At 38.7% G+C, this 12,065-nt stretch overlaps 1 protein-coding gene across 1 annotated transcript; it reads right to left on the bottom strand.

Moving 5' to 3' along the window:
* Positions 1 to 304: 304 nt before the first annotated feature.
* pbk (PDZ binding kinase) lies at positions 305 to 10,065 on the bottom strand. The gene is made up of 7 exons (XM_008282379.1): positions 10,004 to 10,065; positions 9,168 to 9,335; positions 7,696 to 7,835; positions 5,840 to 6,009; positions 3,853 to 3,982; positions 1,613 to 1,798; positions 305 to 954 (listed from the first exon to the last, which is right to left on the bottom strand). The coding sequence occupies exons 2-7, from the start codon at positions 9,332 to 9,334 to the stop codon at positions 722 to 724; spliced, it is 1,026 nt and encodes a 341-aa protein (XP_008280601.1). The 5' UTR covers position 9,335; positions 10,004 to 10,065; the 3' UTR covers positions 305 to 721.
* Between the last annotated feature and the right edge of the window lie 2,000 nt (positions 10,066 to 12,065).

Genomic DNA, 12,065 nt, shown 5'->3' with positions numbered 1-12,065 from the left:
GGCTTTAATTTACTTTTAAACCTTCTTTTTAAGTTGTGGTATTTCTGTTCCATCACTGACTGCTATGTCTCAGGATGTTATTCACTTTACCTTACAAACGTCTGTTTGAGACAAAATCATCCCTCACAATCCTTGCTTGTACTGTAACTTGCTCATATTGCTTTCAACTGCAGTCCTCATCAGCAGATGGTTTGCTCAGCTGTCATGGGAGTCTAACTGAGTAAAGGTTTATAAGTGCTCAGAAGGGAACATTTTGACATTTACAATTCCCATCAATGAGAAGTTCAAATAAAAGACGCAGTACTTAAGACAACATCCATTTATACTTTTTGCCTTTCAGAAAAAATACAATAAAAAAAAAACTGTGTCCAGGCTTTCAGTCTAATTAAGTGATGAAAGCAAGAATTGTAGCAGTTTACACTTACAGTAGTGGAGTAATAGATAATGAAAGTGAAAACATTCATAGTATAAAGATAGACAGTATAAGATAGAAAGAAAACATACAAAGAAATGATGGCTATGATTCAACATTTAGCCAAGGTCAGAATCTTGGTTTTTAAATTATTGCAAAAGACTGTCAGTGAAAACAGGTTATCAAGTATTCTCCAAGTTTTATCCCTGACAGAAAAAAATTATTATCCCGACATTTACCAAACTCCTGACAGACCACAGCATTCTTAACCTGCAGCTCTGACATGAAATTGATAACTGGTTTTGTCAATCAGTCAATAACAATCACCTCACAGGGTGTTTTGTCCAGTGGGGCGTTGCTTTCTAGCGCCTGGACAATCTGGGCAGCTGATGGTCTCTTCTTGGGGTTTTCTTCTGTGCAGAGATAGAAGAGCTCCACCATCCTCCGGTACGAACCGCCCAGAGCCTCGCTGTCCAGAGACGGCCTTGTTCCCAACCGCTCATAGTAGGCGTCCTCATCGAAACTCTCTTCCATAGAATCTTCTGAAAGTGCAAGATTTAAGGATTTTAGAATCTGGAGGTGAAGGAATCTAAAACTAGGAACAAAAAATGGGCAGAAAAATGAGAAACAACTGGCAGAACACTGGCTATTGTGCCAAGCCAGATACAACTACAGCCTACTACACTTTACATTTTGTTTCAAAGTAGCATCATCTTTGTGCAAATCAATATGCCATGCTTGTACAACAATTTACTACTAAGCATACCAATAACAGTTGTTGTGACACTGCTGAGAAGTGTAGGTGCTTCTTTTAGTTCATGTCAGGCTACGGTGCAGGATACATGACTACACTGTATCCAAGGAGCATATTCAACACATCATTAGAAATCAAGTTTTACTGTGTACACTACAAGTGGCTGAATAAGAAGCCACATAAAGATTTCTTACTGTTAGATTTGATTCATTTTATGTTTTAGAAAAAACATCTTTTTCCCTCAAATTTTGTCCAACAAGGTGCAATGATATAACAATTACAATCACATAAGACAAAGAAAAGAAATGCAGTTCTTACATTTGATATGCTAAAACCCACAAATGTTGGATATTATTTCTTGATGAAACAATGACTGGTTTTGGTAATAATTATAAGCAAATGTATTATGTGTAAATCCTGTTGCTTTCCACAGAGGAGTATTTCACCTTCACCCTCCTCATCGTCATCATCATCCAGCATCTCCAGATGAGGCATCGCCAGCGTCATCATCTCCCACAGAGTCAGGCCATAGGCGAAGATGTCGGCCTTGTCGGTGATCTCTCCTCCCTCCTCCAGAGTTTCCTTGGGGTTCCACGGCTCTGTGCCGATGTATTCTGCTTTTGGATCAGACACTAAGGACAGAGAGTAATGTTTTTAATCAAACTCCATTTGGACTCAATAACTATTTAATTGCAAAACAAATATTCAATTTGTCTGGGTTGCCACAATGGCGTCACTCAAAATGACATTATTTTTACACAGAATTCTTGTGATCTTTGAGGCCGCAGAAGAAGATCCAGAAGTTTGCAATTAGTTAAAATTAAATCCAAAATGGGAGAGACCCCTACAGGCTGATAACATGTGTATATGAAAAGAATTTATGTTTCTGTCTGGGCAGAAAAACAAAGTAAATCAACTGCTGTAAACAGTCGTTTCCACCCAAATGTTATTTGCCAATTTTGTACTTTAATCTGTGATTAATGCCACTTGTGTACACAAACACACCCACACGGTCTGGACTGGCAAACGCATCAGTGTACTGACAACTTTCAATAAAAAGGAACCACACCTCCTCTGATAAATGGTTGAAGCAGTCTTAAATCAAAAGACAAAGTCTCGTCAGGACACTGAAGTCTTAGACCTGTCCATATGCATGTGCACAAAAAGAAACTCTTGAACAGCTGCTTTCCAGCAGCAACCTCTGTGGGGAGGAGTCTAGACAATATGGGTGTGACGGTACTCTACACTGATGCACAATAATATCGGAACTCTAAACTAATGCAAGATGAAAAACAACAGATTGAAAGAGACTATTGATTAAATATTCAATTTGAAATGTGATCAGCTTGCATACTGGGTAATATGGATGCACATTTCTCAGTAAGTAACCATCAAGTTTTCAGCCAAACCACAGCATAAGTACGATAGAGCTACTCTGAATGAGCCTAGTGCAGCTGATTAAACTGACAATAGTACTGTTATCTACTTATTCCTAGACTGACAGATGAAGCAAACTACTTAAAGGGAGGGAGGATTGTAGTTGGAGCACTGGGGTGTCAGCTACAGTATGTGTGGATATAATACAAGGTATAGATGGCTCACAGATTACAACGGCCCTGTAACAGAATTTTGTTTTGGGCCCTTGGGAGGTCAGGACCAGCTCTGACTAGAGCTGCACTTAACTTAGAGTTTTGTCATTTAGACTTCAACAGGATAGTCCTCCTTCTTAAACAGAAAAATGCATAAATACATTTCAAGAGTAAGTCAAATGAAAATATTAAGTTCAATCAACACTGTTGTTAAAATAATCTAAATTCAAAACACTTGCTGTATTCTATTTTCTAATGCTCTAAAAGGCTCCAATTTTGTATGAAAAAAAAAATCACACAAATGTTCAGTATTCTACTGGAACAGGTGCTGATGTTGTTCTAGGAATGAAGCTAGTGTAGAAAACAAACAAAGACATATTTGTACAGAGGCAGAAGCCCTTTAGAAGTTATTTCATTGTCAGCGTTTAGGCACCAAAATGCTTCTTCAGAGCACAAAAAAACGACAAAATATTTTTTTAGAAATAAAGCTTCCAGGGCACCAAGATGTGATCGCCAACCAATATGAAAAGAACGACTGGAATAATAGAATTCTATACGTAATACATAGCTAAATCATTCAACACTGTATAAAACACTATCATCTAGTAACACTGAACAGTGAAAAAGATTTATATACGAAGGGTAGATTGCAAACTGTAATATAGGAAGCATAACCTTAAAATGATGTATGTAAATACAAATATAAAACGTTTTTGCAGCTTTTATGGATTACTGTAATGCAATTTTGTTACAAACTTTCAAAACTCAAAACTGACTATATATCCTACTTGGATTTTTTACTGATTTATGCTGCTGCTTTGGGAATCTGACTAAAAACAGATACATGTACACAGTATGTGTCAGATTTTTCTTGATAAAATAATAGCCACATTTTTCACCTTACAGCATCAGACTTTCTGACCCTGAAAAGTATGTTAACAACATTGTATTTGGTCTTTATCTTATTGACGTTTTTGAATTCCTGCAGACAGTGAGCCTTGTGAGAGGCTTTTCCCATCGTCATGCAGAGCACAGTGCTCCGCACATATTCAGCTCAAAGCTACCTGCTTGTTTTCATTAGTGAAAACAAAGCTTACCTCTCAAGTTCTCATCCAGCTGCAGAGAAACACCAACGTCACAGATTTTCACTGTTTCAAAGTCGCCCTTGATGACCACATTACATGACTTCATGTCGCCGTGCAGCAGCTTCTTCTCATTGTGCAGATACTGTAAAGACAAATAAACACAGCGTTCCCAACAGTCAACAGTCTTTTGTGTTGATGTTGTTAAATTGAATTTGAAGACGGCAGATGTTCATTCAAAGACTTAAATAGAGGACTCAAAGTAGAGGACTCAACCTCTACACATTTGCAAGACGAACAGGCAAAAAGGAACTACAATTTCAATACATACAGAAACAGATCTGATGTTAACCTACAGTTGTACTCATACGTTTACATACCGTGGCAGAATTTGTGGTTTTTTGGGCCATTTTTCAGAGAATATGAATGATAAGAGAAAAACTTTTCTTTCACTCATGCTTAGTGGTTGAGTGAAGACATTTATTGTCAAACAACTGTGTTTCCTCTTTTTAAATCATAAGGACAACAGAAACTCCCTGAATGACCCTGATCAAAAGTTTACATACCTCCGTTCATAATAACGTGTATTGCGCCCTTCAACATCAATAAAAGCATGACATTTTCTCTGGTAGCTGTGGATGAGGCTCTTTATTTTCTCAGATGGTAAAGCTGCCTATTCTTCTTGGCAAAAAATCTCCAGTTCCTGTAAATTCCTGGGCTGTCTTGCATGAACTGCACGTTTGAGATCTCCCCATAGTGACTCCATGATATTGAAGTCTGGAGACTGAGATGGCCACTCCAGAACCTTCACTTTATTCTACTGTAGCCAATGACAGATCGACTTGGCCTCGTGTTCTGGATCGTTGTCATGTTGGAACGTCCAAGTACGTCCCATGCGCAGCTTCCAGGCTGATGAGTGCAAATTTTCCTGCAGTATTTTCTGATAACATGCTGCATTCATCTTGCCATCAATTTTGACCAAGTTTCCTGTGCCTTTGTAGCTCACACATCTCCAGAACATGAGCGATCCTCCTCCGTGTTTCACAGTAGGAATGGTGTACCGTTCATCATAGGCCTTGTCGACTCCTCTCCAAATGTAACATGTATGGTTGTGGCCAAAAAGTCAAATTTTGGTCTCAGTACTCCAAATGACTTTGTTCCAGAAGTTTTGAGGCTTGTCTCTGTGCTGTTGTAAACGGGATGCTTTGTGGCATTTGCGTAGTAATGGCTTTCTTCTGGCATCTCGACCATGCTGCCCAGTGCTTCCTTATTGTGCATCTTGAAACAGCTACACCACTTTTTTCAGAGTCCTGTATTTCAGCTGAAGTTATTTGTGGGTTTTTCTTTGCATCCCGAACAATTTTCCTGGCAGCTGTGGCTGAAATGTTTGTTGGTCTATCTGACCCTGGTTTGGTTTCAACTGAATCCCTCATTTTCCACTTCTTAATATGAGTTTGAACATTGCTGATTGGCATTTTCAATTCCTTGGATATCTTTTTATATCCCTTTCCTGTTTTATACAGTTCAATTACCTTTTTCTGCAGATCCTTTGACAATTCTTTTGCTTTCCCCATGACTCAGAATCCAGAAACATCAGTGCAGCACTGGGTGAAAGATGCAAGGGTCTGTCAGGAGCCCAGAACCTCATTGACTTTTTATACACACACGATAATTACACGCAAACATATCACAGGCTAGGATGGTTACCTTAAGTAGCCATTCAAACCCATTTGTGTCATCTTGTGTGCATGTTATCAGGCCAAAATCACCAGGGTATGTAAACTTTTGATCAGGCTCATTTGGGGAGTTTCTGTTGTCCTTATGATTTAAAAAGAGGAAGCACAGTTGTCAGACAATAAATGGCTTCACTTAACCACTAACCATGAGTGAAAAAAAAGTTTTTCTCTTATCATTCATATTCTCTGAAAAATGGCCAAAAAACTCCCACAAATTCTGCCACGGTATGTAAACTTATGAGCACAACTGTATGTAGATGGTTCACCTGCAGGCCGCGGGCCACATGCAGCGCCACTTTCTCTATGTTGGCGGCAGGGAAAGCCTTCAGACCTTCGTCCTTCCTCTTTTCTATCATGTCATTGAGGGACTGCTCTCCTCCGTACTCCATGGCCAGACACTTGGAGCCGTCCTTAGCCGTAGCAAAGGCTCGGAAACCTTAAAGTTGGGCAAGAAATGCAGAGTTACCACCAGAAATGCAACGCAAGATCACAAGTTGATTGACCTCGACGGGCTGCAATGCAGTCGATAAAAAATAAATCACATCATATAACAACAGCCAACATCCATCCATTATCTATACACTGCTTAATCCTCACTAAGGTCGCGGGGGGCTGGAGTCTATTCCAGCTGACTCAGGGTGAAGGCAGGAGACACCCTGGACAGGTCGCCAGTCTATCACAGGGCTACACTTAGAGACAGACAACCAAGCACACTCACATTCACACCTACGGACAATTTAGAATCACCAATTAACCTCAGCATGTTTTTGGACTGTGGGAGGAAGCCGGAGAACCCGGAGAGAACCCACGCTGCATGGGGAGAACATGCAAACTCCATGCAGAAAGATCCAGGGTGTCCTCACTGGGACGCGAACCGGTGACCTTCTTGCTGCGAGGCAACCATCAGGCCACCTTGCAGCCCCAACAGCCAACATGAGATGCTTATTGGTGAGGAATTTAAAAAACGTACTTTTATCTGATTTGAAAATCTTCCTTATTTTTGTTCTGTGTTTCAAAACTGATGAAACAGATGAAAACATAAAAACAAGTCGACAGTGAACTGTGGGGTCCAGTCTTCACTGTGGGGAAATGTCAAACACAACTACATTTTTATTCTGCCAGCTACGGATGAGACTTGAAATGTTGGGACATCTTTGTCAACAATGATTCTACAGTATTTACACATACAGCAGATTTTCCAAAAGACATCAAATGTTGCTCTAGTTAACCTTTTCTTGGAAATTTAAGTCTGGAATTTATGTGTAATTGGGAAATATAATAATATTTTGAAAAGGACAAACAAACAACGGCATTTAAGGTGACCTCAGGAGAATGCACCACAAGGAGAAATGAGTGGGTTTTTCAGCTCTACATAAACTGTCTCTGGGTTTTATGTTCAATAGAGGGACAGTGTTTTGATTTATTGTTGCAGGTTTATCATGTGACACTTTGGCTTTAAAATACAGCTTCTCACAAACAGGAGAGTTTGTCACTAAATAATTACATATAGATAATAATCGTAAGAATTTATTTGAACTAAGATTCTTTAAATCCCTACAAGGCGTTTAAGTGTTGATGCTTTTATAATCTTATTTCGTCACTGCAGCTCAGATACTGTTAAATATTACAACATTTAACATTGCAAATGCAACATAATCAGACATGAAGCAATGTTCTCCTCTTCTCTTGGATCCTCTCTGCTTTGGCAGCAAAAACCAAGTGACATTACATTTAGTTTCATACCAAGGACTCATAATATATCCCACATCTGATAATGTCGTGGCCTGACTTTAACAGTTGGAAATGATTTCTAGAGTTTCTGCATCTTACTCTCTTCTTCTTATGTGACCATACTGTTAACATTTCATCTGGTACAGCATCGCTTTTGCCTTTTCACTATACATGGTTCTGACAACGTAACCTCTAACTCACCAATCGTAGTTGAAGGTAGCCCAACAGTTTACAGAACCAGTTGACAACCGGCCCATGTATTCAGGACAGTCGATGTTAGCCTGCTTCATGAAACAGTCTCCTGATGGTCCTTGTCAGGCCACATTTCCCTGCTCTTTTGCGAATTCAAAAGTTTCCAGTATAAAGAACTACGTCTGCAGTCTTGTCTTACCAATAATGTTTGGGTGATTGAGTCCCTTCAGGACTTTTGCCTCCTCGTTGAGGCGCTGCTGGTAAACAGCCACCTGTTTGGTTGCACATTTACTGTTGATCTTCTTTACAGCCCAGGGAGATGCATTCAGTTTTCCCACCCTAGGATGAAATTGATCAATAACACTGTGTTAAGGTGCTTTGCGTTATCACAAATTACACACAGACATGAAACTCAGCATATGTTGCAGCTGGAAAACAAAAAGTACTTTGAACAAATACTTTATTGTAAATGGATTTTCAAAGGCATACCAAATGTAAGGTGACACATGATTATTATTTTTTTGTTAATTTCAGGGGGGCTTTCTTTTTAAAAGCCCACAGCTCATTCATCGTGGCTTCGTGATGTCCAGAACAGCAACTAACAAACACTGTCATTTTTGATTAATATGCAGGTAATTGTTTGATAAATTGGTTTATTAAATGGCCCAAAATAGTCAAAATGCACAGCAGAATTCCCAGCCCAAAGCCAAAGGACATTCACTTTACAATGTCAGGAAACAAAGACACCCAGTGAAATTCGCCATGTTTGGCCTCTATTGTGTTTTTTTTGTCTATATTTCTGACTAATTTATTAATCAATTAATAACTTTAAAGCTGATCATATTCACTGGCATATTTGACACTTATCCACAATTCAGTAGTAACTTTTTCTCCAATAAAAAAAAAAAAAATCTGCCACAATATTTTTTGTATGAAACACATAACTGCAAGCTTTGTGATGTCTGATCTGTGAACCAAACATGTTACAAACCCTGTTAGATATGTCAGGTTCTGTCCTGCCTGCATTTACAGTCGTCCTCAAATGTATTCATACCCTTCCACTAAAGAAAAGGCAAAATTCACAATAGTCACTCAAATAACTAGAAATGGAAAAAGTAATAATAAATACAAATGTGCTAGATTATAATTTAGTGAAATAAGACATTGCTTTAGAATTGTGGTTGAAAAAAATAATATTTAAAAAAAAAAAAAACAAAACAAAAAACTGTCCCAGACAAATGAGAGCACTTTGCTGATGAGCAGTGGGCCAAAATCAGAATACCTGTCAACAGGTGCAGAAGTCTGAGAGTTACAGAAAACACTTGATTGCAGTGATTGGCTCAAAGGATTGTTCAACAAAATCTTAGTTTACAGGTCCCATCATTCTTGTTTTTTTTTTTTAAATTTATATTTATGTCAAACCACAATTCAAAAGCAATGTCATGATTTTCATTATTTTTTTATTTATTTATTACTACTTTGCACAATTTCAACTTATTTCAGTGACAGCTGTTTTTTTCCTTCTTTTATGGGAGGGTATGAATACATTTGAGGACGACTGTACCAGTGAACATGAATGAATCTGCTATACCAGGGTGCTGGAGGATGTGGAGAGAAGCGACGGGAGCTGAGTGTAAAAACATTTCTCTGATAACTAACTAAACAACTAACCTTTTCATGAGGTAAACATTGACTCCGGTCCCACAGCCCAGCTTCTTCATGAACGGCGAGGCGGGGATGGTGATGGGGGTGCCTCCGCTGCTTCCAGAGCTCCTCACTCGGACAGCTTTAGGGGTTTTAAATGCGCCTTCGTCGCTGGATGAGGCAGTGGAGGTCATTCTGTCAAAGGAAAACAGATCTTATCACGGCTACTGGGCCAAAACATTTATTAGGGGAACAAACTGATGACATTTGCCCATACCAATTAGCTCTATCGACGTGGGGAAATAAGATATAAATGGCCCAACTGGCTTGTACTACTATATGACTTAAAACATTATTTATTACAGAAGTATGTGGTGTTACATGTTCGTGTCACAAGCCGAACTAAACTGTGAAGTACCTCATATTCTCCTGAGTACGTATAAAGCTACACTTTGTATGATTGCATAAAAGGACAACAAAAAGACACAATTTGAATGGAGGCTGGCGTAAGGACCAGTGACAACGGCGTTTGGGAGAAACGGAAAATTGTACGTTAAATTAAGGTATTATAGCAATGATCGGCAGCTTTAAAGTTGGCACCAATTGACAGCAAAAGAAGCATTAACTGTCAGAAAACTACACCGTATAATGAACCATTTTACATAATGTAGTGAACGTTAACGCCCAATGGTCCAGACAGTAGCAACCAAACTAACGTCAACACAGGTAAACTTTACGTTAGCCGCAAAGTTCGCTTCATCTGGTAAGTTACTGAGGTTAATGCGGCCACAGTCTAATTAAAACTGTTCCGCTTTGTTTTAAGATATGAAACACACTCGTGTAACCAACATAAGTAACATTACCTGAGTTTCTCTCTGCTGTCACAACAAAACCGCTGGAGCTAAACCGCGCCGAACATTCAAAATGACTACCGGCTCTCAGTACCGGAGCCGCAGAGGGACAAACAGAAGCGTTTGCGTTTTTAAAATGACTGAAGTAGAAACGATTTTTAAAAACCGTTTGTGTTGTTGTTTTTGTCAGTTCTAGACACTGAATATGCTACAGTGAATATATTAAGGGCATCCTAAAAACAATTAAATAATATTTCAAATAATAAATAGTTGTAATACTACTTTTTAACAGCTGAGGGCAATCACGTGCTAAAGTGTAGGACATATCAGGTGCAGGAAAGCCAGGGACACAATTAATGATGCTGAGGTAACAGATTGGATTAGATAGATAGATAGATAGATAGATAGATAGATAGATAGATAACAATAAGTTTTAAATCTTTCACGAAAAACAAGACTAAACTAAACAGGCACCATTATTCTGATGTCTGTAAACAAATGAGATCATGATTGGCCACATTTAAATGGCTGACATTGTTACCTCTTTAAACAATGTTTAAGTCCTCATCAAAGGTATTTATTTGCCTTTATTAATGAAAATAAACTTGTTTTTCCCCCCCTCCTCACAAGCTTTTTTCCCATCTACCATCATCTTGATTTCTGATTGCCTACTCTAGTTTGCATGTGTTTTCAAATGCCAAATGCTGATTGGTTTACTTTCATTGTTATCCTTCTCTAGGATTTAGTTTGGTATTTAGTTTCAGTGCCCTTGGCTTGTTTGAATTTGTTTTATAATGAGGTCCATGCCAAAGTATAGAGGCAGCACTGTGTTGCATTGCACTGACGTTACCTGAAAACATGCTGATGTTCCCCTAACTTGTGTGTGCACATATGTGGGAAGTAAAGGTTCGCTCAGAAGAGATCTGTGTCATTTTCATTACGTGCCGGCTGCTTCTCCAACATCAGGGCCTTGTCTGAAAGAATTTCCTCGTGGTGATGGTGAAGTTGACCTCCACCTCGACTCTCACGATCCCATTTTTGTTTCATCTCCTTCACACACACTGCAGATGGTCCTGTAGCTCAGTCTCCTCATTGTGTGGAGGGATAACCGTTTCATTATGAGGAAGAGGAGCAGGAATGTGGTCCGATGACAAATGGATGTGGAAGGGAAGACTGGGACTTTCTCTCTCTCTCTGTCTCCTAGTTCCTTGTTCCCCTGAAGGGATATGAGCTCATGTTTGTGGGCTCTGCTGCCACATGTTGTGGTATATTTTATAGCATGAGGATGGGTTAGTCTCTGGTCACACCACAGAGAAACGGACAGAAAGAACGAGAGTAGGGTTCCTTACTGTCATGATCAAATACACAACAGTCATATGTTTACATGTTGGAAATTATGATTACAGTAGTATGAGTCAACACCTGTCTGTTATTAACACTGATTATTCATGAATCTTGAGTATACTTAATTTAATCATTGATTGCTATGGTAATGTTAATATATAGCATGTTGTTTATATTTTGGCATGTTTTATTCAAGATTTTAGAAAAAAAATCTGTTTTCTGTTAGTCTCTGATTACATATCTCCTGTGATTTTTCTGTAATACTCAGGCTTACAACACCTTTGATAAATAAAGATTTATTGTTTGCATAAAAAATCTCATCACAAGGTCAGTTTAGTAGCAGTAGTAGTAGCAGCTGAGGCCATGTGAAGCTCAGCGTCATGGTTCCTTATTGACTCTGGAGACTGAATCTGCTGCTGATGATCTTGTGATATGATCAAAAGTTCTAGAACAGAGAAATGGATCTTTTCTCAAATGCTGTTTTGAAGATGTAAGAATAACATTTTTGGCAGGAAAGTTTTCCATTAAACAACCAATTTATTTAAATATACACACATCTAAATAAAACTGATAAATGTAAGCAGTACATCTGTACTGTACATGCACAGGAGACAAATACAGGGCACTATTAATAAAACTGTGAAATCCAGATGCACACTTAGTTTTATTAAAATTATGCAATTTTCTGCTGACAACAGCCAGCTGTTTGACTCACATATGGGACGGGATG

The sequence above is a fragment of the Stegastes partitus genome, unplaced genomic scaffold (assembly GCF_000690725.1).
Source record: "Stegastes partitus isolate 25-593 unplaced genomic scaffold, Stegastes_partitus-1.0.2 Scaffold269, whole genome shotgun sequence".
Taxonomy (NCBI): Eukaryota; Metazoa; Chordata; class Actinopteri; family Pomacentridae; genus Stegastes; species Stegastes partitus.
Note: the sequence above shows the minus strand (reverse complement) of the source record. Positions and strands in the feature narration are given on the sequence as shown.

Coding starts and splice junctions, on each gene's coding strand:
- pbk (XM_008282379.1), bottom strand. CDS start 9,334: ATGACCTCCACTGCCTCATCCAGCGACGAAGGCGCATTTAAAACCCCT. Junction 7,836..9,167: donor AATGTTTACCTCATGAAAAG/GTTAGTTGTTTA, acceptor ATTTCATCCTAG/GGTGGGAAAACTGAATGCAT. Junction 3,983..5,839: donor ATGTGGCCCGCGGCCTGCAG/GTGAACCATCTA, acceptor TTGTCTTTACAG/TATCTGCACAATGAGAAGAA.